We start from the raw sequence: 16,097 nt of genomic DNA on the forward strand, positions 1-16,097 counted from the left end.
TCACAGTGTTTTCTTTTGCGTGGAAATCGCGTCCTAATGGCTCTTTGGGTGTTAAAGGTTGCTGACCCCTGGGCTAGACCCACGTGCTACCCAAATCTACCTCAGAACATGAGCGAGAAGAATCTGAGTAAAGTCTTAGCGGCTTGGCCATCACCTGGTTCAACAGTGTCAGGTGTTGAGAAGTCCTGATTAGAAGTGGGCCGTGCTAGAACATAGCATTCCTATTTTATGAAATTGTAATTAATTTAATCTTATTTAATAACAGCAGCTTTTATTCTGGGTCTTGGGGGAATCCTCATAACAGTCAAGATTAAAGAAGCGGTTGTGCAACGAAGTTTGGATTGTATGTTACAAGTAAATTATGCTTTTAGACCAAAGTATTATCCAATTTTTTTTTTTATTATTTTACATAATCAATCTGATATAGATCTGGACAACATGCAGTTGCTCTGCGAAGAGCAAATGGAACAACAATCATTATAAATTCCAAACTATTAAAGTGCTGGAAGTGGAAGCAAATACCAGAAACAGTTTAATATCAGATGATGAGCCACCCATGTGTTTAATCAATCCTTTGCAAAGATTTCAGTTCAGATCAATACAACTTTGCTCGTGCACATGGGGATATTAGGTCATTGCGTTAATAAAAGTTAGATGCTTCAGCCACCTGTGATTCTGAAGGAGAAATATAATATGGAAAATAAATGCCTGACTGAACAGACATGACAGCAGATGTAGCTGCAGATCAGTGGATCATTTTTCTGTGAGGAAAAAAAATTCCTGGATGATCGACTGTAAAAAATTAAAAAAAAAAAAAAATTTAAAATCACATGCCGCTGTATCTTGTGATATAGTCCATTTACTCACAACAAAGCCTTTGCATGCATTTGTTTCAGTGAGAAACATTAAATATTCCTGAACAGATACTAGTTCACTTGTTCCAATTGCAATGGAGCAGATCACATAATGACTGATTTAATTATGGCAAACTGTCTACCTCTACCAAGAAATAAGAAAACATGTGGTCTGAAATACCAGCAGAATCTTTGATCAGAACAAAGAAGAGAAAGTATCTGGCCTAACCATTCATCCATCATATCTCAAAAGCACATTCCCTCACATACATCCAAGTCGAGTATTGGGAAGACGGCCCATTTTTTTTGTCTGGCTTTTCATTAAAAAAAAAAAAAAAAAAATCCAAATCAGTGGGGTGACCTTATAGAGTGGAGTATGAGAAAAACATCACTGTAAATCTGTGGACACATTCCCTTGTGTCTTAAGACTTAACATAAAAGCCAAACTGCTTCCAGAGACACATCTCAAAGGTGAAAAAGACCTGCTGAAGAAGGTGGTTCTCACCTTTTTAGAAACCTAACGTTTAGCCTTGTATAGTTACCTTTTCAACCTCTTTCTATATGTGTTACCATACAGAGAAGAAGTGCAATGCAGCAGCGGCAGAGACGGAAAGGAGGACCGGATCCAGCGTCTGGAAATACCACAGTAACTACGCAGGATTCCTTTATTTCCCAGGACCCTTCTCTGTCCTCTCTCAAAGGCTGATAGTCATACCATTTAAGATAGAACACATCATGCAATCCAGAGACTGTGCCCTTGTCGAACACAAAGGTTAAAACTCAGACATAACACTTGATAATTGCGCTTGTATAAGATCTAGTATGATTCATATTTTTTTCCTTTAGAAATAAATCAGCTAGACAGAGAAACACACACACACACAAAAACAATTTGGCACAGTTAATCAGGTTTTGACAACTCAACCAACTGTTCTCAATTTGCACTTCTTTTGTATAATTTTCGGTTTCAACACTGTGCTTTGGTGTCAGAGCTCTCATTTGGGTCACCTGCTCTCCCTCCATAAATTATGGCTCTTTCCTTCAGTTATTAGGCTGTGTAAATAGAGTCATCAGTCTTTTAGAAAGTTGCGCTGCAATTCATAACCGGCGGAAATCCATGTCCTGACCTCAGTCAAGACACAAACAGTGAGGAGACAGACGGGGAAAACGAATTTCACTGTCCCTTTTCTCCTTTATGTGTGAATCATGCCTGACTGTTTCCATTTGTGTGTTTGCATTTCATCCTTTTTTTCAGAGGCCAGGATGTAGCTGCTAGCGAGGTAACGTCATGGGTTTTCGGTGTCATGGAGTACAGTTCTTACCGGGGTATATCCCATTGGTAACTTATGCAGAGAAGCTAACTTAGTCCAGAGCAGGTTGTGTTTGAGCAAATATTACTCTTGGAAAATAGCATCATCACTCCCAGCAGATCCAGCGGGCCTCAGTGTCCAGAGAGTTAGAGGATCTTTAGTTTCTAGTCAACACCACTGAGCTTCAACAAGAGACAGACAGTAAATTTTAAAAATTCTCCCCTTCCTTCAATTTCTTTCCTTTTTCCTCTGTTAAAGCATTTTTGTGTAAGTTTTTCCTTATCCGAATCCAATGTCTAAGGACAGAGGGTACGATTATATACAGGTCATTAAACTGCCTGAAGCAACGTTTTGTATAACAGGTGTGTAACAGGAAGATATGACCTGGTTTTAATTGAAAAATAAGACTGTTCAAGCTTTAATGTGACATGACGTGAACTCAAATACAAAAAAACGTTTTCCTTTAACTTCTACCAACATTACATTATAAGTAAAGCTCTCTGTGTGAGACAGCTTTACAGATATTCAATCGGGGAGTCACATGCGAGCAACTTAGACGTGGTGAAGGCCACCTGCTGAAGCTCAAACCGGGCACAAGGGAGGGGAAGCAAGGCGATTTGAGTGACTTTGAATGTGGCATGGTCGTCTTTAATGTTTGCATAAAATGCAAAAGGGGCCCAAAACCAGTGCCAGGGAAGTGTACCTAATAAAGTGGCCAGTGTGAATACTTCTTAAAATATTTTTTTAATGGAATCAAATCCTGGGAATTTTTTTCTACAGTTGCACAGTTGTTTTAAACTGAGAATTATTGTTTACATATGTAGTACAAAGTTACATGTAAGCTCAGTACTTCAGTCTCCTATATATTTTGGAAGCTGTAATTTCCACTTAGTCTGGATACAGGCTTATCTTATAAACGATGATACCCACTAAAGACTAAATTGCCTGACACTGCACAAAATAACTAAAATAATCCAAATTAACTCCAACTACAATGCTAAAATATCTATTCATTATAATACTCAGTATTAATAATAATATCAAAAAATATTTTTGAGTACATTTGGACAGTATTACTGATTTACTTTTGCCAAAGAAGAATATTTAAGGATTGTAACTTTTCCTTTCTGTAGAGTCTGTCATATTTTCTTGGGAAACAGATGTGAATACTTCATCCACTTCTGTTACTGAACACCAGTGAAAGACAACATAAAGAATATGGAAAGGAAGGAAGTGACTTTCTGGAGGATTTTCCTTAAAAGAGCAACGCTGTGAGAGGCTGTCTTTCTGCTTTAAGCTGAGTGATGGTGATTTGCCAACCAGTAATTTACCACTCTAGAGGAGTTCATTCATTTTCTTATCTATATTATATCCATAAAATATAAACACAGACTTATTCTTTGTTATTAATCTACTTAAGGGAGACACTAAAAATGCCTTAGTGCCACGGTGTGATGTAGAGCTGCATTCACTCACTGGAGTGCCCACACAAGATAAGAAGTGAAGATTATAAACAAAATGTTCAAAGTATTTTCTCACACGTCCGGCAGCATTTCTTGGAAAGGTTTTACCAGCAGGCATGTTGATAATAAAGCCAAAGATAATAAGGGAAGAGAGAGGGAAATGGCAAAGACAGCCAGTCAGATGATATGGCTTGGAGGTATTCAGTTTTCTAAAGATTCACTCTGAACATGATGTTCACGAGAGGATAGGGTGAGGTGGGTTTAAAAAAATAAAAAAATAAATTTCTAAACTTCTTGATAAATGGACTCCATGATTTTCTGGTGCATTAGTGAAGGATTCATATCAGCTGTTTTCACAGCTGTTCTTCTCAGAGTCGTGCTTGAGAGAAATTAATTGCATCTAAAATTGAATTCTAGCTATTGCAGCTCATTGTTGTGCTGCAGGAAAGCACCTAATCCTACAGCACGGTGCTGTAATGACCAAAAACGATCAAAGAAAAGATAAGCCAGCTATTCGGTTTTGGTTGGAGATGCTTATTTATTATGACATGAAAAATAATAAAGGATTAATAGAAGGAAAGTAGAAGTCTGTGAAGCCTGAAATTTAGTTACATTTAAATAAAGTAAGAAATTTGTTATGCATACTCTCAGGCAGAGCGTTATATTGTCCAGGGGCTCAATTGCAAAATTACACTTATCTTCACTCAGGTGCAAGCATCATAAATGACAGACTATAAGCAGCACGGTGATGCGCTGGTTAGCACTGTTGTATCACAGCAGGCTGAGGTCTGTCTGTGTGGAGCCTGCACGCTCTTCCTGTTGCCTGTGCGGGATTTCTCCATCTACTCTGGCTTCATCCCACAGTTTAAAGACAGGCCTGTTAGGGTAACTGCAGGGTTTAAATGGGCAACAAGTGGGATGCATTAGCCTTGTGATGGGCTGTTGACCTTTCACTGTATGACAACTGAGAAAGGTTGGGAATAAATGGATGGATGGTATATTACTGTAGACTCAGTCATTTTCTTGACCTTCTTCGAACTCCAAAAATCAAAACCATGATTGTTATTTTAAACAGCTGGTAACATTGCCAGTGTTTGTCAGACATCTCATAACTTCTGTACAATACAACACAATATGACAGGCCTGTGATGGTTTAATGGCATTTTACATGTACGTTGTCAAGCTGGATCACATAATAAAGTAAAGGCTGCGCTCTTATAGGACCATTTATGACTATAACCCTGAAAGCGCCACAAGTTTATTTTGTGCTTTAAAAATTTTGGAAATATATTAGAAATATGCATATTCTAATAGAAATACAACAAAAAAATCAAAGTTTATCAATTCTTAGTCAACGTTGTGATAAGACCCCATGAAATACCTTTTACTACACGTGTAGTGGATCGTGGTATATGTAGAGCTGCAGTAAAACTGAGATGATCTCACTTCTTCCATTAATAAAATTTGCCCTTGGGAAACTACTTCACATCCATTCAGATTAACACTGACATTACGGGAGTTGTACTGCGCTGATGTGAAGCCCCACTTTTAATTTTTAATTCACATTAATGTTTGTGATGAAAGGCGAGGGGAGTCCTTTTATTTAAAATAAACAACCAAATAAAAAAAATCACCAGCTGAAAATTAAGTGAGAATCAACCACCTTGACAAATTTCCAGAGTAAAAGCACAGAATTTAACTGGATATAATCAGTCTTTGAATTCCCAGACATATCCATATTTTGCCCTTTGCTATTCAAAAATGTTTCATGAGGAAAACACTCCCACATGATTCATGTCTTTGAACTTAAAACAAATCCCTCCATAGTTTCTGAATTCCACTGGTGGTAAGTAGTCTTTCTCCGAAAGCCAAGTGGGCTTTAGCAATATGGTCTTTGTTAGCTATATAGTCGCTCTTTCAAATAATAAATCAATCACAACTGTTCTGAATTCCTGCAGTTGTGACGCAGTCTTGCAACATACAAAATATCAGTCAGTCCCTCGTCAACTACATATTTACATTTAGTATTTAACCCTTAATATCCTGGGGATATTTTGTGGCATTTTTTTTTTCATGCTTTCATGCTTTGGCTGTGCTGAATGAATATAGCTCATATTTTAATTTTAGAATTGTTGTCTTAGTTCCTGAAATTAGCTTTAAATGGCTAAGCTACACAAACCCCCCACATTTTATCCTATTGCTGAAAAAACAAACCGATTAAAAATAATTAAAAAATAATCTTTTGATCCCACATTTATCGGCACATGCATTCCTTTATGTTAAGACTTTATTTTGGACTCCTTGCCTTCGATTTTTAATTTTTACATTTGTCCACCAGGTGACGCTATTTTTTAACCATTCAAAGCATGCACCAAAATTTCACCCTTTTTTCTGTTTTCTGCTGATATGGCAAATGTTTCCTGCTATTGATGTTGGATAATGGTGTGTGAGCGTGTGCACATGTGTATGAGTGTATTTGTGTGATATCTCTGCAGCAAGAACCAAAACAAACTTGGACTTTATTCTGGTTCTTGCTCAAGACGTTAATGCAGCTGCACTGCAGCCATGGTTAGAAGTGTGAGCAGTAGTGCAGGGGCAGTCATTTTGGTGATGGCAAGACTTTACAGTGCACACGAGGCTCTGGAAATGATCGTGCACTATGTGTGTGAAGATAGCGCTTCATCCTCCAGCTGGAGTCCAACTCTGACTCATCTGAAGGTGAAAGTGGAGAGGAGATGGTTAAAGCAGTGAAAGGATGGATGCCTAAAATTCTAAAGATGCAATTCTCTTTTGATTTTATAGATGAGTGCAGCAGAGTTACAGACAGATTTTGTTGATCTGTCTCTGGACAGTGGTCTGGGTAGTAGCTGGTGGGTTATGACTTAGACTGTAGAACCCCCACCTGTTCAGAAAGTGTAGTAAGTTTTGTGAAGTATGTAATCATTCTGATAAGACCCTTTTTTAACACCTTTTACTATCCAAATGTTCAACTGCTTATTAATTCAGGTATGTAATCGGGGGTTACAACCCAGTGCATTTAGACATGAAGGCACGATCAAGATCACCTGCTGAAATTCAAGCAGAGCATCAGAATGAGGAAGAAAAGTGATTTAAGTTACTTTGAAGGCAGCATTGTTGTCAGTGCCAGACGGGCTGGGCAGAGTATTTCAGACTCATACCATACCAGAGGTCAGAGGAGAATTACAAGCTGATAGGAAGGCAACAGTAACTCAAATATCAATACAACTGTTCAGAAAGTGTTGTATGTTTTGTGCCATATGTCATCACCACATGCTGATTTTTTTCCCCTCTCTCAAACAGTTTTAGTTTGCTAAGCAGTGATTTGTGTATTTTAGATATTCCACCAAAAATGCATTTTAAAGAAAGATTTATTTTTTGTGTTATCATCACTTATGCTGCTGAAAGATTTTCACATAGGTGAACCTATTAAACTAAAGGCTATTGTACTATACTCTGTGTTAGGTCCTACAGAAGAGAGGGATTCACATCCATCACGATCTCCATGGATCCCATATCTACCTGAGGGCCCCATTTTTTTTTCAGAGGATGTCAACAGAAGATAGTTTTACTGCTGGCTATAATCCACAGCAGACACACAGTGAGCAGTCAGTGCATGGGACAAACAGTGAACCTTGGTACAGGTGATCATCTAGATAACGACTGCGTTCAGATTTGTTTTTAACCCCAGAGTTATGGTTTATTAGCTTTATGAATTACCAACAAATAAATGAACTACACCTGTGTTTGCCCTATCCTGAGTATTCAGGATAGCTAACAGCAAGCTAATTGTTATTTTGTTTTATTCTCTTTTGCTTCAAATGCCTCAGAATGTCTTTAAAATATAATAAAATGAATTGATGTTTGAATTGAATTCAGTGTCTTCAGTTTTAGTGTCCTGGTGTTACACATGGGATGTACCAAAACTGCTAGATATGATATAATTTTAAAGGCATACTAGCCTTATCACAAAGTCAGGATGTTCACACATACAGCAGTTATGACCTGATCTGCACATCTGTATCACACCTACTTCATGTGGACCTAAACATAATAACCACAACATGATCGAAACCAGGGAAAGAATCAAAACTTGGATTTGAGTCCACATGTAAACATGTTCATGTATGAAGTTTGACCTGACAGTGGGGCGAGGTACAAAAAATATAATCTATTAAAATATGATAAATTAAATACCACTCAATACTTCTATCAGTGTACAATCTAAAGAAAGCAGTAAATCAATAACCCCATAAATTGAAAAAGTCAAATACTAATGTACATGCAAACATACTCATTGTCAATAAATACTATTACCATATAAAACTTTATAAGTTTACGTTTACTGTCTGCAAGTTCATATCTCTGTGGGCTGGATTATCCAATGGGCATTCTGGGTAAGAGCCCAGGGGTCCACACTTGGTGGCCCATCCATGCAGCATAAAAATTGGAAGCACTGATACAAGACTCCTCCTGAGAGACTCCTGTTTTACTTGCAAGGAGCCAGACTTTCCTGTAATCTTTAAAGTGGTCTTGAGCAATAGTTCTTCAGGTTTTTTGGACATTGGCTGCATTTTCACTCATTTCCAGTCCAGTCCTTGTACCTGACTATTTCCAAAGGAATGTTGTTGTTGTTGTTTTTCATTTGTTAAGCCTTTTAACACCTAAGGAAGTTATAATGGTCTTTTTTTTATTTCCCAGTGAGACGCAGTCCTCTCCTTAATGATTAGAAATCATTTTGCACACATATGTCGAAATCTTTATGAAAAATCAAAGTTTGCTGGAGCCTCTCAAAGATTTGTACCCAGGGGTCTGTAATTAGTTGATCCGGGTATCCTTTGCATTCCTCAGTATGCTCAGTGCCCAGCATGTTCTGGTCCCTGCAGACACACATAGAGGGAATGTGTGGATGTGCTGCTCTGCTGCCACCTGGTGGTGAGGCGCGGTACCAGCCACTGCTCCGCGGAGCATTAGCACAGTTGAAGATGGCGACTGGAGTCCTTCAGAGAGTCAGCGGTGGTTTGGGTCGGGCTAAAAGCGGGGCCCACTCGGCCGGACAGCTCGCGGTGTGGGGCAGGTGGGGCAGTCTTCATCGTGAATGTTCAACAGTCATCTCTGTAGCTTCCTGTGTTAGCTGTGTAGTGTTTTCAGTGGGGATCTGTTGGTGGCTACGAGTAGCCCGGTAAAGCTAGCCCAGTGACTGCTAGCCAGCCCACTGTGGCCTTTCAGCTTGAACTTAACCAGGAGCTTCAGCTTATGTGCGTTTATTTAGTACGTGATATTTAAGACTAACGCTTCTGTCACTGTTGGGAAACTCAAAAGAGCAATAGTTTCTGTCAACGTTTGACAGTAAGCATCTAAAACGCTCAAGGTCAATTTGACAGTTTATATTGCTACCTTGTAAAAATTGCATGACTTACAGATAGCATGCAGATGCACTGATCACCGTGTGCATCAGAGGGTCTGACATTTTCAACTGAACAACCGCACCAAAGCCCCTAAAACAGATACTACGTGGCTGTGCATGTACATATAGACTAGGAAGTCAGTCATTCCGAAGTCGTTGCAGTGTCCGTGTGTTTCTTTTTCATGGTGGCCTGTGTTTGCAGGGGGTTTGCAACTTCCAGCTGTAGAAATAGAGAGGACAGCTGGTTCAAGTCACTGTTTGTGAGGAAAGTTGATCCCAGAAAAGATGCACACTCCACCCTACTGACCAAAAATGAGGAGAGTAACCTCTATAAGATTCAGTGTAAGTTGCCTTTAGGGTCCCCGCATTACATTAACAACATTTTGACCTTTAGTAATGAGACTTTTTTTCTCATTTAAACTTTTGTTTCAGTCCATAACGTCAAGCCAGAGTGCCTGGATGCATACAACAAACTCTGGTGAGTGTTTTGTCATTTGATGTTGTGAACCTTTAGTGCAGAGGAAGCTTTACCATAAGTGGGAGGAGGATCAAGGACTGGACACTTCGTGTAAAAAAATTATCCAGTCTATTCCTGTAAGATGATGTATGGGCTGGTATGACTTCTGTCCTCCACAAACCAGACATGCTCATACCTAAGATGACTGGAACCCATGGACTTTAAGCACAACACATGCTGGTCGTACTGCATTTAATTATTTGGCTTCTCGTTTGCCACAGTGAGGATGTGTTGCCCTCCATCCACGCTGATAAGTACTACCCCTGTGAGCTGGTGGGAACCTGGAATACCTGGTATGGAGAACAAGACCAGGCTGGTAGGATTACTAATATCAACACACACAGACATCTGCGGTATAACAGCGCTGCGATCCGCACAGTTTGCAATCAGCATGCGTGTTACACCGCATATTCACGTGCAAGTACAGCATCAATCATTAGCTGTCTTGCAAGCTATTGATCAGGAGGTGTTTATTTTTTTTGTTGCAGTGTTTACACCACAGTAATTTCCCTCCCAGTATTTATTTACACTAACCACAAATGGATGTAGTTATGTCAGACGTTAAAAGCCGGACATCTGGATATCTTTACTCTGCTACGTGATGATCCTTCTGTTTGTACTTGATGTGATGTTGTAATTGTGACAAATTGTCTCCCCAGTGCATCTGTGGCGTTACAGAGGTGGATACCCAGCTCTTACTGAGGTGATGAACAAGCTCAGGCAGAACAAGGTACTACTACACGGCCCTTTGCTTTACCCGGGGGATTATAAGTCTGAGTAAGCTCACTGATTAATGTCTGTCCATTGCCAGGAATTCACAGCCTACAGGAAGGAGCGAGGAAAGATGCTGTTGTCCCGCAGGAATCAGCTCCTCCTGGAGTTCAGCTTCTGGAACGAGCCAGTACCCCGAACGGGACCAAACGTATACGAGCTCAGGACCTACCAGCTCAGGGTGAGTGGTTGAGCTGCAGCCTGTATCGTTGTCAGGACTGGGCTCGGTGTGTTAAAGTCTGATTTCCAGAATGTGTTCTACAGCTCCAAAATGGGCCACATAAATGCAACTGAAACAGAAACACTGAAACAGATGACTGTATTCAGTGAGGATTTCTTACACCAAGTTTAACAATGATGCCTTAAAAGCTAAACGCACTATCAGTGTATGAAATCAGCAAGTTGCTAGTTTAACAAATGTCTCATTCTGGTGGTTTTCTTTACTCATTTTCTGCATTTATTACACTTTAAAACTTTGCCTGTCTGTCAGTTTGTATTCAAGTGATTGCTCCCTAGTTTACGCTTAAGGAAATTGTGCAGCCGTTCACAGCACTAGAAGAGCTTCCCTAAACTTACATGGTTATATTTATTATAAAAAAAAAAAAAGGTGACAGATAGTATTCACTCTTCATGATCACACCTTTTGTCCATGGACAGACTTTAAAGACTCTCTGGTAAAAACACAATTGTTTATCTGCTGCCACATCTCACTGCAGCAGCTCGGGCTTGGCTGTTAAACTATCCATCCTTTTCTTACCTCATGTTTCCCATTTAAAATTGATGATCTCCATCCTGACATCCTTCTGTGGACTTAAATTACTTCTTTCCCCTCAAGCTGTTAGCACGACACTCAGGATCATCCCGAGTGTTGTGCTAACCATCACGGGATGATCACTAACGTGCAGAAACGCTTAATCGAAACCACGCCATCCACCGCGGATTAAGTCATGCTTTTTATAATTGAAAAAATCAAACTGTCTCTAGACCAGCACCCCTCTGTGACATGTGATGAATGCTCGCTATTATCCCCTCATCACAGGCTGAGATTGCATCTTTGAAACAGCAGGGCGTTTGTCGTCTTATGCACCAGAGAATGATTGAAGGCGCTCTCTCGGGTGTAGTTGTTCGCATTGACAAAATACCTGTGTTACTACCTCTTTGCCATTTTTTTTTTTTCTTTTTCACATTAATATATTTACTTTGGAAAGAAGTTCGAAAGTTCTCCATTACATATATATATATATGCTTAAATCTAATAAAGAATATTGTGTTTTCTCTCTCGCAGCCAGGAACCATGATCGAGTGGGGTAATTACTGGTAAGGCAGCCTGAATTCACTTGATTCACTGAACTGTACTTACAGAACAGTTGTACTACATGAAAGCTCCCTCATCACACTGTCATTAATAAGAGCTATTCCACAGAGACACCCCCACGTTTGAAGCTATGCTGTCATTCCCTCAAGCCAAGAATCAAATGCTAGTGTAACAGTGTGTACACTACAAACGTGTATATAATAGTTGAGTAATGTGAGCCTGGAAAGAGCCGCTGCGTGGACTCACAGAGCCAGCAGATCAGCATTTATCAGTAGGTGCAGCAGCGAAGATTGTGATGGATTAAATTGAGGATGTGAGCTTTCTGCACAAGCCTTTGCTTTCCAGATAAATTTCTTCTGTCTGACCATAGTTTTATTTCTTTTAGTTATTAGTGGTTGGGATTACATATTCAGAAGAAAAGTTGTCATTATCCTGCAAACTTAGCCTGTGTGCAGTTTTATATGTAAATATTATTACAGGTATTATTTGATTTTTAAGTTAGACGTAAGATTTTCTGCTTTGAAGCTTTATGCTTTGCCTTTTCCTAGAAAAGCACACATGATTGATTGATCTCCCCCTGTTCCCTGTGCTTTTCAGTAATCATGGCTAGGAAATCAGCCTTAATGCAAAAAAAACACACTGTGACAGCTTTTTTTATTATTTTATTTTTTATTCTTAATGTTTGTATTCATTCACACTTTAACCAGCTTTTTTTTTTAAATAAACCTCCAAAGTCCTGCAGATAATGCCAGTAAAGCTATTTAATATAATTTGTGCGGTTAAAGGTTTAAACTTCTGCTTCGTATTTCACCAGTTTGATGAAACTCGAGCTTCATAGTTTTCTATCCAGACAGTGATTATGGTTTGAATATGTTTGTTTGCTTTGGGAGGAAAATGTAATAGATTCAAAACATTCTCCTCACTCGTTTCACGAAGACTTGGCCAGTCTTTAGATTCATAAACATGCGTACAGTAAGTCATGATGATGTCACGTCTCGCGGTCGGATGTGATGTTGGAAGTTATAATCGCAGCTAAAGGAGCAGGTTGCCATCCTGCTTTAGCTGAGAAAATCCAGTCGTGTGAATTAATCAGGAGGTATTCGGGGATGATGTTGAAATCCTTTGAATGCTGGTTGTGTGTGTTTGTGGTGGTCTGGTGTTAAGCCAGATGAAGCCTTTGTGTTTTTTTTGGCCTGTGCTGTGACCAGAGGTGCTTTTGTCTGCAGGGCCAGAGCCGTTCGATACCGCCAGCAGAACAGAGAAGCTGTGGGAGGGTTTTTCTCACAGATTGGAAACCTCTATATGGTCCATCACCTCTGGGGTACGTTCAAACACTTCCACGCTGACTTTAGATAATTACGCTAATGTTGAAATCATTAGTTGCTTCGCAGAAAATCAACAACAGTTAACAGTAATTTATCTTGGATATACATACTAGAAATGTCATGTTCCAGATTTTCTGCTTTTCTTTGTTATTATAGAGTTAATATATTTGGATTTTTGGGCTGTTTGGTCAAAACAGGCAATGTGAGATTGTCTCCTGAGGCGTGTAATTGATAGATAAATGTGTGCAATGTTAACTGAGGTAGTTATCATCCCAATTTGCAGTACACCCAGCTCTCCAGAGAGCTTTAATCACGAGCAAATAGTCATTCCTGTGAAAACTGCTTTGAAGTCTGCTTGAAGGGAGTGTGCAAACTTGGTTCGTTGTGATGTGAAGTCAGAGCTTCACCTCTCACATAATTTACGTCACTCAGACCAAAGCGGACCAAAACTACAACAAATCTATTAAAACGGTCTCACTGTTCTCAAGAATGAGCATACAGCTGTGAGGGAGAGATGGCCCTCTGTACACTAGGGATGAGGCGATTTTCTTGATAGTCCTGTTGCCCACCCCGAGGCATCGCTGTCTACCCTCCATAACTTATATGCACAAAAAAATGTGCATGGGTGAAAGAGAAACAGGTAGCCTACATTAGTTTTTCTCACTTCCATCATGAAGAAATGCTTGCCTGTTAACATACAACATTTACTGATTGGGTCAAAATAGGAAACTTTTCCCCATCTGACATTTTTGTTGGTGAAAAACTCAGCTGTGTGTGGAGGACATGGAGATCATGCTATATAAATAAAGTTGAACTGAATTGACCTACAGTTCTACATAATCTAGTTTGGGTTTTTTCCTGTGTAAAATATTTCACCTGTTTATCCTGCTTTCTTCACTCTGCCTCAGCACACATAGACAAGACAATGTTAGGATCTCTGTAAATCCAGCCTCCTGTTTTCTCCCATTGGATGATGAATATGATGGAACAGCAAACGCAATTCGCACACATACACATTAACTTAAATGTGCACAGAGGTCTGTGTTGCAAGTGTGAGTTATGTGTGGAGGAGTGACATGAAACCGTGGCCTGGCAGGTTGAATTTGTTATTAATCGCAGAACAATGAATCCGCAGGGAAATTAGATAAAAATCACCTTAAAATTGACCACCATCTATCCCTGACATCATCAGCACAACCCCACAGCCTAACAAGGAAATTATGGTTGAGAGGTGGCAGCATATTGTCAGCTTCAGACTCTCCCTCCACCTGCAAGACTTTGTCTGTTAACAGATGGGGGAAGCAAACAAAATATGTGGTATGACTGGTCTGTCTACTCCTGCTTGTGCTGTTGTTGGTCTGTCAGTCATCCATCAAGGAGAGCAAAGAGCTGAAGTGAAACTGAGTGTTCAAAGCATTGAAAGTTTCTGCTGCAGCCACAGTCTGTGCTTCTCATGCTGTATTTTGTCTTTGATTGGGTTTTCTCCCATTCCTGGGAGAAGCACAAATGTGGTTGAGATTTTGGAGGACTGCACAGGAGCACGTTTAGTGGCTGAAACTGCCTCTCAGCAAACCCGCACAATCGCTGTTCCGTAAATTAAGCAAAATTTAGCAACTAGCAGGTAAAAACAAAAAAACAAGTGGAGCCATCAGGAGCTTGAAAGTTGGTGGAGAGCAAAGTGGAGCTCAAACATGAGGAAACATTTGTTAGCTTGTCTTTACAGATGCACGTGTCCTAAAAATGTCTTCCGTGATTAATTTGATCATTACAAAGTTACCAGATTAAGTCTTAACTTAAAATCATGTACTTATACTGCAGCATTATAATGCAGTGATTTGTTAATTACAGCTTACAAGGACCTTCAGTCCCGAGAAGACACGAGGAATGCTGTGTGGCAGCAGGAAGGCTGGCACGAGGTGGTGTATTACACAGGTGAGCACAATAAGTCTTTTTGTAAACTCAAAGCTGTGCGACTGAAAACTTTACAAAGTTTTTTGTTGAGTTTGTCACTTTCTGAGCCTCAAAGGTTTTTAAACTCATCTTTTCCCAGTCCCACTCATTCAGCACATGGACTCAAGGATCATGATTCCCACAAAGGCTTCGCCGCTGCAGTAAAATGAAAAGCCAGCTGGAAGCTGACATCGAGCGGCACCTCCTTTGAATGTTACATCAGCATCATGGGTTCAATCTTTGTCAGTGCTGCCAAACAACGTCCATTCTCTTTTTGTTAACGTCTGTTTTATTACTGAAGGATGTCGCTTGGATCGAGTCGGGTCTCTGAAATTTATCTGCAGTTCAAATAGTTACTGAAAGGCTCCACGCCACTTTTAAGACACGCAGTATTTTCTGTGTGAGTTCAGGTTTGGGAGGGAGTGTTAAAATATGTAGATGTGTTTATGTCTGAAATGTGGTGCCACATCAAAATTGGTCCATGGAGAGATTTCATTTCCAAGGTTAGAGCCAACCAAAGTTACTTGACAGGAAAAATCAAAAGGAGCAGCTGTATGGCGTTAAAGTGTGGGAACAGCTAGATTAAAAATAGTACTGCTGAAGCTCGCTGCAGGAGCTATTTATTTATTTAATGTAACTTTAAAGTACATCATGTTTTTAGTGTGCTGAGAAACTTTGATGTAAAAGCCATGCCATTTCAGACTGAAAAGAGATCCCTTGTATGAATAGAAACTATATTTCTTTCAAAATCATAAGTGTGTGAAATGCAGATACCATAATTTTATATTTGATGTGTATTATGAATCATTGTTTTACTCCTTTTGGTTGCTTTTCGTGGATGTCCCTACATTTCCTGGTAACATTAATGTTTAGTGGTGCTGTGTTTGTAACTATGGCTTACAGTTTTTCTTTTTCTCAGGACGGCATGCGTGGTTTTAAAGTCCGTTTTTATCCAACGTATCTTAACGAGGCACAAATCAGTTAAAACAGGTGTTCTGCATATCAGTGACTGAGTGAATTTGGTACGCAGGTGATCACAGTCACGCTGCTTTATACCGTAACGGTTTTTATTGTTAAAGGAAGCATGTTGATCTGGTGTTTCTGTTCAGAGGGAACAATGTAGAGACAAGGACAAGAACACAGATTAAAGTCATTCAAACAGCGAAG

General features: G+C 39.6%; 1 protein-coding gene across 1 annotated transcript; it reads left to right on the forward strand.

Moving 5' to 3' along the window:
• Positions 1–8,556: 8,556 nt before the first annotated feature.
• LOC101470077 (protein NipSnap homolog 2) lies at positions 8,557–16,096 on the forward strand. Its single transcript, XM_004543763.5, has 10 exons — positions 8,557–8,722; positions 9,255–9,394; positions 9,485–9,530; positions 9,791–9,885; positions 10,229–10,299; positions 10,381–10,521; positions 11,626–11,657; positions 12,882–12,976; positions 14,829–14,912; positions 15,031–16,096. Exons 1-10 carry the CDS (start codon positions 8,631–8,633, stop codon positions 15,093–15,095), a joined length of 861 nt encoding a protein of 286 aa, XP_004543820.2. The 5' UTR covers positions 8,557–8,630; the 3' UTR covers positions 15,096–16,096.
• Position 16,097: the final 1 nt, after the last annotated feature.

Source organism: Maylandia zebra, linkage group LG14, assembly GCF_041146795.1.
Source record: "Maylandia zebra isolate NMK-2024a linkage group LG14, Mzebra_GT3a, whole genome shotgun sequence".
Lineage (NCBI taxonomy): Eukaryota > Metazoa > Chordata > Actinopteri > Cichliformes > Cichlidae > Maylandia > Maylandia zebra.

Bases quoted from the DNA above. Each gene is read 5' to 3' on its own strand.
- LOC101470077 (XM_004543763.5), top strand. From the start codon at position 8,631: ATGGCGACTGGAGTCCTTCAGAGAGTCAGCGGTGGTTTGGGTCGGGCT. The intron at 9,531-9,790 runs GTGAGTGTTTTG...CGTTTGCCACAG, and splicing joins GATGCATACAACAAACTCTG to TGAGGATGTGTTGCCCTCCA. The intron at 11,658-12,881 runs GTAAGGCAGCCT...TTTTGTCTGCAG, and splicing joins ATCGAGTGGGGTAATTACTG to GGCCAGAGCCGTTCGATACC.